The 15456-nt window shown below is 46.4% G+C and overlaps 1 protein-coding gene across 1 annotated transcript in view; it reads left to right on the forward strand.

The window, feature by feature from the left end:
- mtcl1 (microtubule crosslinking factor 1) overlaps positions 1 to 15456 on the forward strand; it is a gene marked incomplete at both ends in the record, with an annotated part of 104113 nt that overhangs the window by 62232 nt on the left and 26425 nt on the right. Inside the window, 5 exons of the mRNA XM_080725523.1 lie at positions 121 to 1524; positions 4559 to 4708; positions 8936 to 9037; positions 10873 to 11109; positions 13598 to 13765. Of these exons, the coding sequence (XP_080581649.1) occupies positions 121 to 1524; positions 4559 to 4708; positions 8936 to 9037; positions 10873 to 11109; positions 13598 to 13765 (2061 nt within the window). The remainder of the gene's footprint in view (positions 1 to 120; positions 1525 to 4558; positions 4709 to 8935; positions 9038 to 10872; positions 11110 to 13597; positions 13766 to 15456) is intronic.

The raw sequence follows: 15456 nt of genomic DNA on the forward strand, positions 1-15456 counted from the left end.
TCTTGTCTTTGTCTTGTCTTGTCTTGTCTTGTCTTGTCTTGTCTTGTCTTGTCTTGTCTTGTCTTGTCTTGTCTTGTCTTGTCTTGTCTTGTCTTCTCTTGTCTTGTCTTGTCTTATCAGGAGGACAGCGCAGACCTCAGGTGCCAGCTCCAGTTTGCCAAGGAGGAGTCCACCCTGATGAGGAAGAAGATGGCCAAGCTGGGACGCGAGAAGGACGAGCTGGAGCAGGAGCTTCAGAAGTACAAGTCGGTGTACGGGGACGTGGACAGCCCGCTGCCCCTGGCCGAGTGTGCGGGCGGCGGCCCTCACAGCACGCGGGAGGCCGAGCTGCGGCTGCGCCTCAAACTGGTGGAGGAGGAGGCCAACATCCTGGGCAGGAAGATCGTGGAGCTGGAGGTGGAGAACCGCAGCCTGCGGGCGGAGAACGAGGACATTCGCTGCCAGTACGAGAGGGACTGCTTCGGGCGCGAGCCCTTCTCCAGCATGCCCTCGTCGCCCTACGGCGGCGACGCGCTGGAGTCGGCCGGCGAGCTGCGGCGCCACCTCCAGTTCGTGGAGGAGGAGGCGGAGCTTCTACGGCGCTCCATCTCGGAGATCGAGGACCACAACAAGCAGCTGACCTCCGAGCTCAACCGCTTCAAGTTCGGCCCGAGCAGCGCCGGCGGCGGGGCTTCCGGGTCGGCCGGCGAGGAAGGGGGCGGGGAAGGTGTCCTGTACAAGCCCAGTAACGGGGGGAACGGCAACGGGTCGGCTGCCGGCAGCCTGATGATGGAGGAGCTGAAGGCCGCCCGGATGCAGATCAACGAGCTCAGCGGCAAGGTGATGAAGCTGCAGTACGAGAACCGCGTCCTGCTGTCCAACGTCCAGCGGTGCGACTTGGCCGCCCACCTGGGCCTGCGCACGGGCAGCCCCCGCGACAGCGACGCGGAGAGCGACACAGGCCGCCGGGGGGAGGCGGCGGAGGACGAGGAGGCAAGCCGACTCCTCCTCCTCCAGCCCAAGCGGGAGGGACCCATCGGGGGCGAGAGCGACTCGGAGGACCTGTTCGAGAAGACGGCCACCACCTCAGGGTTCGGCAGCATCAAGCCCTCCGAGGGCAGCGAGCTCGGCGCCGGCGACCTGGCCAATCGCAGGAGGGAGGACCGCGAGTCGCTCACCAACGTGAAAAGGGAAGCGGAGAGGCTGGGGAAGACGGTGGACCGTCTGATCACGGACACCGACAGTCTGATCTTCGAGGGCCGTCTGCTGGTGACCACCGGGGACGTCCTGGAGGGAGGCTCGGGCTCCAAAGGGGACCCCCAGGTCCTGGACACCATCAACACTCGCATGAAGGCCTTCCGTACCGAGCTGCACATCTTCATGGAGAAGGTTGACCACCTGGGCGATGGGATGAGGGACAGGGTGGAGGACCTGTCCCCCATGCCCAACCTTACTGAATCCAGCAGCTTCTTGTCCACGGTCACCTCCATGTCCCGCGATTCACCCATAGGCACCCTTGGGAGGGACCTGGTGACGGACTTCCAGGTAAGTGCCACAAATAGCCCACCTGTGACCTATCGTCCAGGCCACTGTTCCCCCTGTGTATGTTGACACTACCTGCTACGTTTGGACGTTGCCTTTCTCTGCTTATTTCTTTTGCAAAACAAAATATATATACATATTCAAATATATATGCGTAATTGCGTATCAATAAGGGAGGAGTACGGCAGTATGGCAGTTAGCCAGGATGAATAAGTCAATACCCTAGCTTTTCTCATGGCCGGAGCAAAAAGTGTGATCTTTTAAAGGCATGCATTGTAATATTGATTAGCGTTCAGCCGTTCACCAACTTCAACAAAGCATCCCCCCTGGCTGTTTTGTATCACAACCTAGAAAGGAGAAGGACACTAGAGAAGTCTTGAAAAAATCAAGTGAAGACGGTCTTCATGGCATAAAAGCAACTGTCTGGTTGCTCATTCAAAGCCACATTGATCCACGGGAAGAGCCCAGATTTATAGAGCCTTATAGAACCAGCGGGTCGTTGCTAAAGCCCTGTTTATTTGAACACACCCAAGGGAGCAGTCATTAATAGATCATTTTAGGGATATTACATGTTAATGTTGAAGCTGACGCAGCAAGGCATGCAAATAAGGAGCTATAATTAAAGGCAGTGGCAGCACTGAGCATTGGGAGCTGAGACAACTCAGGGTGGCTTTAGCGGTCAGAGATGCAGCCTCCCATAAATTTAAAGGTCACAGCTTTGATCCCGAAGAAAGAAGACATTGAAGCTGCTAATAGCGCCCTGTGAAACACGTTAGTACTTTGTGTTCCTATCTGAACAAACACATTAGGCTCAAATGCTGTGTGTACTGATATGATAAATCCAAACGAGCAAAAAGGCGACAAGGTGCCTCTGTCTGCGCGTCGGACCTCCATTACTGATGCGGGGTGACACAGCAGCGCCCTGCCCCACCACAAGCCACCCAGCTCAGCCACCCTGGCACCCCCACCGCCCCCTCCCTGATCCACCACCCCCACCCCCACCGCCATGGCTTGTCGCCGCACTCGCATCCACATCCGCATCCCCATGCAGTCACCCACATAGCCAGCAGCCCTGCCTGCCTCCTCCACCCTGTTGCATAGCATCTGTAACCCAGCCCTGCTTTGAGTCAGCCATGACGGCCCTATAGGGGAAGTGCTCGGGAGGGTGCTGGGAAGGAGTTATGGGAGAGCACAAGGGATTAAGGCAGATTCTTCCATTTGGTTTGACTAAAAGCTTCTTCTTTTTTTTTTTTTTACTACAGCGTTGGTCAGTGTGGCATGCTATAAATAACCTCAGTATATCTCCATATGACCCCTGCTACGCCCTGATGCCTCATGACGACATGACAAATGTTGTCGCTGCTGCTACGTTTGTCCAACACATCAGCATGTGCGTGTGTGGAAAAAAAAGAATTGGTTGCTCGATGGCGTTGCCACGGAGACGATCCACGAAAAGATGTGTGTGCTGTGCTGCTGTCTAAAATAACCTCTGCTCAGTTCAGAAGACGAACTGTAAACCAGTGAATACCTAATCTTAGTATGTGTTGCCTTGCCTGTGGAAGAACCTTGCTGTCTGTCTGCCAGCATTCTGTTTTCTCCCTCTGCTGCTCAGACTCAACACACTGCTTGGTACAGATTGATTCTCTGCTTAGACTCAAGCTCATGCTTTGTACAGTGCGAGTCTCTGCCTAGACTCAATCTGCTGCTTTGTACAGTGCGAGTCAGCTTGTCAACACACCGGGGGTTACAAGTTCATGATCTAATTTTTCGCATGGCTGGGCTGAAAATGTCTTTGGTGTCATTTTTGTGTTTTCGTAAAGAACCAAACTGTTGGATGGAAGAAAGAAAACAACCCAGCTTTTCACATTGTTAATTTAAGTGCTTACTTTTACCGTAGATTGAAGCTGCTTCCATGTTCATTCTATATCCAATCACTTGTATTTTTTATTTGTTGTTTTCTTCATTTTTGCTTCACACCAACGAGACTCCCTGGTTTTTGCTGGGCGGAGTTGGGTGGAAGGGGCAAACGTTTAAGCTAACCTCCGTATACAAACAGATTACACTTTTGCAGCCTTGGTGTGCTTAGTCATTTGGCTTAGACAAATTGTTGTAGAATAACGTCGAGTTTCACAAGTGAAACCTCAAACACGCCCCCGCAGTTGATTTAAAGTACCATATTGTTTTGAATAACACAAATGTGTGTGTCATTTCCACATAGGGTCTAAGACGCGAGCTCACGCTTCAACCTTTCTAGTGCACGCGCGGCTGTTCACGGGCATGCTATTAAAAGGAACCTTTTGTCAGCGTGCTATACTGTAGCTAGCTAGCTGCCGCTCTGCAGTCTGCCGTGGTCTCTCTCAGCTGTTGGTTTGGAACTCATGTATCCCTCATTGCATGCGCTTCATAACCAGTGTTTTGCATTCTTTTCCTCCCCTTCCCCTTCGACTCCCTCTCCTTTGTTCCTCGCTGTGGTGTCCTCCCCTCCAGATGTTTCAGCCCATGATTTTGTTCATCCTCATCCTCGTCCTCTTCTCATCTCTCTCATACGCCGTCGTCTTTAAGTTGGTCTTCCTCTTTGCACTCTTCTTCATTTTCTAGCTCGTTTTCTGTCTCTCTCTCTCTCACTCGCCACGCTTCTTTATTGGTTGATTTTTTTGTTTTGTTTCGTTTTACTTCTCCATCTCTGCTTGCATATTCTTGCAAATTCTTTTTACCCATATTTATTTTTAGTTTTTTGCTTGCCTTCTTTGCTCATAACCCCGATCCCCACTAACCACCACCCCTGACCCCACCCCCGGACCCTCCCTCTCTAGTTTGTTTGTCTTATGTGTGTTCATGTCAACGATCCGCTTCATGCTCTCCCCACCTCTTCCCTGACACCGCCATCATCATCATCCACCCACCACTTTGTAACTCATACACCCCCTCCCCTCCCCCATCATCCCTTCTGACCCACCCTCTAACCCCTGACCCCACCACCACCTCAACCGCACCCACCCAACCCCACCCACCCACCCCACCTACCTCACACTCACAGTCCACCAGTCAGAGGGATGAGCTGGAGTGGCGTCTAGGACAGGAGCGAAGTGTGGAGCCCCCGACTCACAGCCAAGGCGGGGGTCAGGCCCAGAGCAGGGGAGCCCCGGGACTCACTAGGTACCACAGGCCCCTGGCTTTAAGAGCAGAGGTCAGTGCCTCCTCCCTCCCTCCCTCCCTCCCTCCCTCTCTCCCTCCCTCCCTCCCCCCACCCCCTCCTTCTCCCCTGTGGGACAGAGCTGACACTGGCTCTGCCACAAACACAAAGCCTGTTATGTAAAAAGTTTAGAGTTGATCTATTGCCATAATATACATCAAACGTAGAGGGAACCGTACACATCATTTAATAATCCCAGCATTGCCTTCCTGAAGTGTTATGTAAGTTTTATTCATTTGCTCGTGATGAAACAAAATTGGTCAGATTACTCAACAACTCGATGGGAAATAAACGAGACTTATGTAATCGTCAGCCAATCATCGATGCACAATCATCGGTTTGTTTAGGAATCTGCATGCATGGATTCTGGAGGGCAAGGGGACAAGTGCAGTAGTTTAGCACCTAAACTCTAGCTTTAAAGAAGGCCTCAGGTCTAGTGACACTCCAGCCACGGTCACTTAAAGCAGTGGTTCTCAAATGTTTTCATGTCAAATTGTTATGTATTTGGCCGCGGACCTCCATCTGAATAGGTATTTACTATTTTGCCAGGGATCCCCAGAAAAGAAAATGTATGTTAAACCTTTTTATTATTCAAACCCTTCCAAACATTTTAACATTTAGAATTCAAAAATAGCAGATGTACAAGCTCTCAGCATTGCACAAGGTGATGCGCTGTGAGCCTGTAAATCTTCTATTTTCAAATAGCCAACATATGAATGGATAAAGCGGTTAAAATGATTGTGATAATGTATTAACTACTTTTGCTGGGGGTCCCCGGGCCCCACTTTGAGAACCACTGACTCAGATACTGGAGAAGTTCTCACTTCATTCACACTCCACTTTGTTTTCTCACTAAATCTTCACTTCCCTAAGCCACTGGTGTTTGCTTTCAAGTCCTTTGATTTGATTTAGCATGTTCTTATCGTTTTATTTTATATTATTATTGTTATTATTATTATTATTATTATTTGTGCCATTTGTCACTGGACATTTTGTGTTGTTGGTGGTAGCAGTAGGCTGTTACTTACTTGAGTGTTCAAACTTGCTAGTATGTGTTTACTAGTTCTATAATGGGAATACAGTAGCAAATAAAGTCATTTCCAGACATATTCATGTCTATTGTGCAAGAAGTTGTTCTCTAAAATGACATGACACAGCGACCATGCACTGCTGTATTGACATGAATATTTGTGCTTATGTGTGCACATACTGTAGTCTATTAAGTGAGTCCGCACAGTGCATACTGCACATTAATGCTTTCTGACATCAGCTCACTGCCACATGCCCCACTGTGGTGTGATTTGACTCAGCAAATCCTCTGGAATCACCTTAATCAACATAGCGGCTAGCCCATAATGGCCATTAATATCCACTATGAAATACACTTGTATATGAAAATGTGTTCACTGATTCAATTCATCATGTCATGAACTTTAGCTTACTTGTTTTTGACAAAATGAATATTCAGCATGAATTACGTTGTGCCAAAATGATTACTACTGAATGACATGAATGGAAAAAATATGAAAGTACTGCAAGTAAAATCATCAGCCGTTACTACACTTTGAATCCCTAACATTTTGAAGTCACTGACACTGACACATTTTTCTTTCCATTTCTTCTTTAGAATGTCCATTTCATTTAGTAAAATGTGCTCGGGAGAAAGTGATGAGCCATGACTGGTGTCAGCGTTTTATTGCCAGCATCGTATTGGATCCATCGCGATCCATCAACGACTGTGCTAGTCAACAGGGGCGTCACAAGGGGGGGGAAAGTGGGACTGAGTTACTAGGGCCCAAGGTGGAGGGGCCCTAGTAACTTTAGCTATTGAAAAATAGCAGATATACCAGCTCACAGCGCGGCACCGAGTGCCGCGCTGCGAGCTTGTAGATCTGCTATTTTTGAAAAGTCGTGAAAATGTGTGCAAATCTTTGAATACATGTTTTTTTAAGCGAACATTTGTAACTCAAATTTGGCTTCTGGGGGGGTCCCTGGAACTAAATATTTTGAGATGGGGGTCCGTGGCCAAATACATATCATTTTGGGGGTCCTTCACATGAAAAAGTTTGAGCACCACTGACATGGAAACATAGGTTTCTTGCACAATTTTTTTCAAAAATAGCAGATCTACAAGCGTGCAGCGCGGCACTCGGTGCCGTGCTGTGAGCTTGTATGTCTGCTATTTTTCAATAGTTAACATTAATGGGGGGCCCCCAGTGAATCCTTGTACCCAGGGCCCAGAATTTGGTATGACGCCCCTGCTGGTCAATAAACAAGCTTAAAGTCACAGAGCACGCTGCAGGCTATGGTCCCTCGCTGCATCATACTCGCTTTCATAGAGAAATTGCACACTGTTATATAATATTGTCCGGGCAGGAGTGGATGTGAGATCCAGACCTCCCCACCACCTCCCCTCGTGCTATAAGAGGATATATAATCTGTCAGGTGCAAGTGAATGAATGGGAAAGGATTAGAGCTGCAGTATACTGTATGCCTAGCTGGATTGGAGCTACTATATAGGGCTGTACGGCTATGTACAGTGACTAGCATGACTATGTGACTAGCAGGATTAGAGCTCTACTGTGCTGTAGGCCTATGTGACTAGCAGGATTAGAGCTCTACTGTGCTGTAGGCCTATGTGACTAGCAGGATTAGAGCTCTACTGTGCTGTAGGCCTATATGACTAGCAGGTTTAGAGCTACAGTATCCATAACTTTCCAACATCCCATCGTACATTGCGCAGAAGGCGTACGGCAGCTTCCGGCGCCGCAGCCGAGTGTGATCTACAAGCTCACAATGGTTGCATCTGCGACGCGACGTGAGCTTGTATGTCTGCTGTTAACCGGAAGTGTCCCGCAGATAATGCTACAGGAAATTCTCGCGGAAACAGGTTGATACTGTGCTGTAGGTCTGTGTGACTAGCAGGGTTAGAGCTCTACAGTGCTGTACGTCTCTGTGTGACTAGCAGGGTTAGAGCTCTACAGTGCTGTACGTCTCTGTGTGACTAGCAGGGTTAGAGCTCTACTGTGCTGTACGTCTCTGTGTGACTAGCAGGGTTAGAGCTCTACTGTGCTTTACGTCTCTGTGACTAACAGGGTTAGAGCTCTACTGTGCTGTACGTCTCTGTGACTAACAGGTTCAGAGCTATACGGTGCTGTAGGCCTATGTGACTAGCAAGGTTAGGGCTCTACAGTGTGTAGGTCTGTGTGACTTGCAGGTTCAGAACTTGTGACTTGCAGGATTAGAGCTGTACTCTGCCCTATGTGACTAGTAGGTTTAGAGCTATACTGCGCTATATAGCCTATTTGACTAGGAGGATTAAAGCTACAGTACTGTATATTGTGCTGTCCTATGTGGTTGAGATTGGGATGAGAGAGAGATGAACCTGGGGCAGACTGTGCATGTTGAGCACTGTGCTCTGTTTACCGTAAGTCCATACTGTAGCCTAGTGCCAGAGTTGGAAGCATATAAAAAAAGACTAGCTATTTTCAGGCTGTAATTATGAATTGTAAATGAGGGAGGTGAGGTGTTTTTGGTATTGTCCAAGGTGTCTGACTTACAGATGACCCTCAACCTCTTTTCTAGTTTCAAAGCACCATAGGCATTTTTTTCAGCAAGTGTTGAAAAAGAAGTCAAGTAGAAAATTGCACCTGCCTGTGTCGCTGTTTCTATCTCCAACATTCAGCAAATAAAACTGCTAACCTATATGATGCTCCGTCATTAATTCGCTCAGCCTTAATTCAGTACATTCCCCATCCCATTATAATGGCACCTTGGGGGTTATAAGCCTGCTCAGCTGAGCTTAACTATTCTATGAGATACTGTATTAACCCCACCGTCTATTGGTATTCCGGAAAATGGCTGCCAGCGCAGCATGAATTATATAGTGTTTGGTTGAATCGGGAAGCTTTGATGTAGCTGAATATCAAACTAATTAGTCTGACGGAACCGGGGTGCATTTAAAGTCCTTTGTGTATGTATGAATCTGTTCTCGTGAGGAGACCAGATCTTGCGAGTGATGTTGGTTTTTCAACTTTCACTCTAAAAGTCTGGCGTTGCTAAGGAATTTCACAGGAGATAATAAAAGTGCTGGCACATGTGTTTTACTTTTGACCGTTACATTATTCAACAACACATCATGGCTGGTTTAAATGGACATTTGCAAAGAAATGTGAATGTGAGTAACTGTGCTATCGCGCTGTCTTGTGGTTGTGGGTTCAGCTCCGGGATACGTCTGGTTCAGAGATCCAGTTCCGTCTGGATCACGAGCGGAGGCTACGATTGGCTCAGGAGGAGAGGGAGGCTATTGGTTCTTTATCCCAGGTACAGTAAAGCTCCACTGTCATTGGTCAGATGTTCTTTCAGATGTCCTTTCACAGATAACACAGCTCCCAAGCAATTTAGCACATTTTGAAATGTTCCTTTGTTACCAACTGGGTATGTTGCTGGTAGTACTGTAAGCACAAAAACTAATGAAGTAACGAAAACTGGGACACACACACACACACACACACACACACACACACACACACACACACACACACACACACACACACACACACACACACACACACACACACACACACACACACACACACACATAGATAACAAAAAACTAAAAGTGAAACCGTATTGTGTGTTTACAGAACTAACTATAACAAAAATAATTGAGAAAATGTCCTTAGTTTTCATTTCATTTGGTTCATTATTTCATACATAAGCCTAGTACTTTCTCTGGTGGTTTATTTCACTTTTCTGATTGAGGTAATTTTACACAATACTGTACTTTCTTGAGATTTCTTTTATCTTTTTACCCCTGACAAATCCCTCATATTATGATAAGAAACGATTTGGTGCAGACAAAGCGTTCCAAATACAGTTGTAACTCTTGTCTGTTTTGAGAATAGTTAGATGGTTTAAGTGGTTAAAAGTTCAAAACAATAATACTCTACAGTCTACAGTGCCACATAATTTATGTAGCACTTTTCTAGATACTCAAAGTTCCTTCACAAAACAAAAACAACTTTGTAAGAAAAATAAGTAGTTAAAAGAAAAAGAAGGGGTGGGTTTGAGGGTGGTTTTAACCCATTTAGGCCTAGAATTATTGAATGCTTTAACCAGTGAAAAATAGCAGATATACAAGCTCACAGCGCGGCACCGAGTGCCGCGCTGCAAGCTTGTAGATCTGCTATTTTTGAAAAAGTCGTGAAAGTGTGCAAATCTTTGAATATATGTATTTTCAAAGCGAACGTTTGTAACTCAAATTTTGCTTCTGGGTGGTCCCTGGAACTAGATATTTTGAAATGGGGGTCCGTGGCCAAATTAATATCATTTTGCAGGTCCTTCACAACAGACTAACTGAGCTCCAGTTAAGTGAAAAGGACCTTTTCATTGACGATGGCTGGCCAGATTGCTGACATAGAAACATAGGTTTTTTCCAAAAATCTTAGAAGGATTCAAAAGACACTTATAGAATCGGGTCAAAATTCTAATTTTCACGATTTTTCAAAAATAGCAGATGAGTGCCGCGCTGTGAGCTTGTATATCTGCTATTTTTTTTATATTTAAAGCATAAAATATTGCGTCATAATGTGTTCAGGCCTAAATGGTTTTAAACAAGGTGAGGGTGGGGGGGCTGGGAGTGAGTTCCGTTGGGGCTGCCACTTGAGAAGGCCCCCGTCACCCCAGGTTCGTGGCCTTGTCTTGGGGGCCACCAGGAGGTTGGCATCACCACCAGACCAGATATCAAAATATACTTAAAGTACCAAAAGTAAAACAGTTTACAGTTTACAGGCATTTAGCAGACGCTCTTAACCCAGAGCGACTTACAATAAGCAAGGTAATACATCAGTACAATAAACAAGTTAATACATCAATACATCAACATCAATTGCATAGAAACATCATTCAAGTGGAATAACGCAGGTAGACCAAGCACCTAATCAGTATAAAACCTAAGAATGCTCTCTAGCTGTCATGTATGGTCATTGAGGGTAGGCCAGTGCTATGGTAAGTGCTCATTGTGCAGAATGTCCCAACGTTCAAAAGCAGATCTAGCAGATGTACGGTACAAGCTCACAATGGGTCGCATCGCGACAGACACATTGTTATACCAACCATGCTTTCCTGAACTGATAACAACAACCATGTTCCTTCAGGAGGATGAGCGTCTGAGGTTGGAGGCGCGGCGCGGGGCCCTTGAGCTGCAGGGCCTGCAGGGGGCCCCCGAGGCCCCCCCCTGGGCCCAGGAGAGGTCCCAGCTGCAGCAGGAGGTGCGACTGTTCAGGCACAACACCGTGGTCTGCTACATGAAGCTGCGCTGGATCCTCATGCACTGGAGGCTGGGCCGCCGCCAAGACACCGCCGACGAGACGCCGCCGTCGCCACACCCAGAGGTGAGCTGGACAGGAAGACACGCACACACGCGTGCGTGCGCGCGCACACGCACACGCACACACACTATATACCTATATATACACATCATTTGTAAGGACATTACATAGACTTCCATTCATTTTTATGCAAGTCCTGTGGCCTTACCCTAACCTCTATCCCTAAACCTAACCCCTAACCCTAACCTTAACCCTAACCCTAACCCTAAACCTAAACCTAACCCTAACCGTTGTGGGGACCTACAGTACTATTTTGTCCCCACACTGTCAGAGGTCCCCTGCAGGTGACTGTGTGAACATGCTTTTAGTCCCCATAAGTATAGCTAGACAAACTCACACACACACACACACACACACACACACACACACACACACACACACACACACACACTACACATTCAGTAATTGGGTCTGTCGAATTACAATTGGGTCAAACGCAAGGTAAATGCCCAGCGCCACACCATGTTGCTGGGAGTTACAAAACCGCGTCTGATGGAGGATAAAAAAATATTATTAGAGATGCTTTCGTCAAACAACGACTTGATGACAATATTTTCTCTGACGGCCTGGAGCCCAGGGAACATAATAAAACAGAAAGACAACAATTTCAACACGAGAAGATGTTCACACAGAGATAGCAGGGTTGTTTTGGCGCCCATGGCAGCATATCTCCGGCAGGACAGCCTTGGCTTGGGCAAGCTTCCTCAGGATCGGCCGTTCAACACAGATCGCATTGACCCAAAGTCCAAAACAATCTGCGTTTATCAAAGATTATGGTAGACATAATGCCAGATGGTCAGCTTACAGGAGGAGACATTTCTCAGCGTGTAGTCTCTGTGCAGGGTTCAAACTGTTAGTATGCTGGGATGCAAGCAAGGACATTTACAGAAATATGGTTTTCAGAGTTAAAGCATAATAAAGGTGTCTGTTTGACCGATAAGCATCACTCACTGGGGCAGACTGTTAAAAACAATTAAAAAGTGCGCTGCCCTGAGGAAAAAAAAAAGAAAAAAAAACATTTGGTGGACACAGGGCCCAAAGGCTGGATGGAGCCTTGCCCAAATGTGGTGCCGTAACAGGCTGGCCACGTGAATATCGAGATTCACATTGGAGGCACGTTCCCATGTGTCAACGTTCCCATGTGAATCCTGAGATCCACATGATTTGATTTTGTCTGCTTTATTCAGCAGTACAAAGGATGAGACATCCTGTGGAAAAGATGAGCAGGATTGAGAGAGAGAGAGAGAGAGAGAGAGAGAGAGAGAGAGAGATATCTGACACAGCTTATGAAGTGGAAAGAATCAAGTCTGTCTTTAGGAGCAAAATGATTAGGAGAAAACCTGCTGCACCTGGCTCTGAGCATGCACGCACGCACGCATGTGCACACACACACACACACACACACACACACACACACACACACACACACACACACACACACACACACACACACACACACACACACACACACATTTAAAAATATGTAGCATTACAGGACTTGATTGTTTGGCTAATTGGTTTCCTAGGTGATCGAGTGACTGCGTGTGTGTTTGTTTTATTGTTTGTTTGATACATTGATGCACCCCCCCCCCCCCCCCTTTACTGGCCAGAGAGTCCATTAAATCCTGAGCGTTTCATACGCGGATGATGTACAGTTCATGGATTTTTCTTCATCCCTCTGTTGAGTGACAGATGCTTTGAATCTATTCAATTAGTTTAATGATTGTCATTATGTCCTGTCCTGTGATAAGCAACCATTAAAGCAGCAATCCGGGACTTTTCATACTTTGTAAAAAAAAAAGAAAAAAAAAGAAAAAAAGAAAAAAGAGTACGTTAATATGACTAGTACATATGCAGTGGTTGGAGGTGGTCTCCATGCTCTTCCATTGAGACATGTAGACACTGATGTTGGGTAGGGCAGGAATGTTTCGCTTTGGACTACAGTAGAGGCGCCGCAGTCACTCCAAACCGGCATTGTCCAAACTGCCAGGAGAGGGGGAGAGACAACAGGCATAACGCTTCGGAATGTAGCTTTAAATATCTTATTGATCGTTGCTGGTGCTTTTACTGCTGTCTTTATAAGTAAGCCTTGAGACAAGAGGCTCATAGGGCAGGAGCCTATCTCCTGTTTCTGTAGCGTGATGCGGTTTGATGTACATGATGCTATATGTCACAGGGACTTACCCTCAATGCAACACTTGATGCTGAGTGCCAAGCAGGGAGGCATTGGGTGCCGTTTTTATAGTCTTTCGTTTGACCCAGCCAGGGAATCGAACCCCCAACCTCTCAGTCTTAGGCCTCACCTTTACTCAATCTTATTGTTGTGTTGTAGGGGAGCGCATTACATGTCCTTGTACATTGTACAATAACAATAAATGCATTCAATTCAATCAATTCAATCCAACATAGTTGTGGTGCAGCTAAACTAGACAAACCAAAGTGGCCATGTGCGTCAAGGTCTTGAGTTTTTTTTTTTTTTTTTTTTTCGCAGTTGGAGAAGCTGGAGGGTATTCCAGAGCTGGGGTCAATAATGGATCCGGTGGAAGGGGAGCCGGAGCGAGAAGACAGACTGTGCACCCCGCAGACCCCCGGCGACATCTGTGAGCCGGTGCCCGTGGTCCTGCTGCCGTCCCCAGAACGACTGCAGCACCAGAGACAGGTAGCGTTCACGCTTCACTCCCCCCACCCGGTCTGGACATTAGTGATGACCCGCAGTACTAATGGACCACTGTTCAAGGACAGTCCTCTGGTGCAGTGTCAAGGACCCCCAAATGTATACGTAATACACCTTCTGAAAATATTTGTACCAGGGACCCCCATATAAGACTTGTGTTGTTAACAATTTTGCTGCCATTTTAAACATAGCTGTACTAAGCAGCTGCCAAATTGTCCTTACCTTTTAACGTGGGCACGTGCACGCATAGTGCATGATCTGTGCGCGACTCATGTAGTAGACCGGTAGACAAGATGACAGCTTTCGAATAAAAAAAAATCCATTGGAATAGACAAATCCGTTGCCAGGCAGTATCCTGCTGAATCCGCCAGTATTTACATAAGAAAACGTTGGAAACAGCCAGCTGTGCGCTATGGTAACACGTGGGCACGTTCGCGCACATAGCAGACGATATGTGCACGGATCATATGCCAGGCGGGCACAAGAATCAAACAGCTATCAAATAAAAAAAACGCGTGCAGCTCCTTCCTCTGTTTACAACACAAACCTATGGGACGGCAGCTGCGATTGGCTCTCAGACCGGATATGGAAACCTAGATCCGGTCTAAACAGGAAATACGACCGGATACAGTTAGGGGGCGGGCCTAAAGTCTCCGAAGTGGCTATATACAGCGACCATACTTTTAATCGTTTCATAATGATTAAAGCTAATTAAATCTTCGGGCTCCTTCGGGATCGCGGGAAATGAGTTAATATGTTACAAAATGATCTAGTCAAATTGCTTGTAAAGTCGTTTGGCGTAAAGCTGGCATAAAACTAAACAAGACGAAACGCTTTGCACTCGCTACCCTTAGAAAAAGGTTGAAGTATGAAGGTGCAACGTTTTCCGCAAAGTTCTTATCGTATGTTCCCAGATACATAGCAGTGTTGGATAATATGGTAGGCATGCTGCCATTTGGATTTGAATATTTAAGGTTTTCACATGAAACAATTTAAAAGCATCCGTTCATTTACATGCTTATTATTGTTATCGAGCACAAAGTAAGGTTTCATTAGTGCTGTTTGGCCTAGAATGCAAATCAGAATGACGACCTAGATTATTGCACCGTGAAGGCAGCGATTCCTTCACTCACGATACATTCATATTGATGTATGTTATGCTGTTCTTCACACAAAAAGCAGGGGATCACTGTACACTGTAGCTATACAGAGGACAAAGGAGGCAGTGTTCTCCCATTGGCCATTCAGTACAGTGTTTGTATTCAACAGCTAGTGGGATAATATTATGTCACAGTTTGAATTCATCCACAAACAAATTCTATGCCATCATCATGGTCTACTTGGTCTACTTAGACTTAGACTCTGTGCAAAACGGGGTTAAACAAAAGAAAGCTTGAATGCATTATTTGGCAGCCCTAAGTGCTTCTTCTTTGTCATGTATTTAGATATCTTCGATTATAATTATTTGCCCACAACTCCAATGTACAGTCAGATTGATGATCTGACGAAAAAGGTTTTCATAATCATTTCGTCTTTGTGGAAACCTTGTCCAAAACTGTTACCTTAATATATTGCTTTGGAGCCGATGAGTGTGCAGGTTTCTTTTTTCTTTTTCTTCAGAGTTAAAGGGATATTTCACTTTGAGATAAAATAAACATTTAAAAAAATCATAAAAA

The sequence above is a fragment of the Nannobrachium achirus genome, assembly GCF_963921795.1.
Source record: "Nannobrachium achirus genome assembly, chromosome: 5".
Taxonomy (NCBI): Eukaryota; Metazoa; Chordata; class Actinopteri; order Myctophiformes; family Myctophidae; genus Nannobrachium; species Nannobrachium achirus.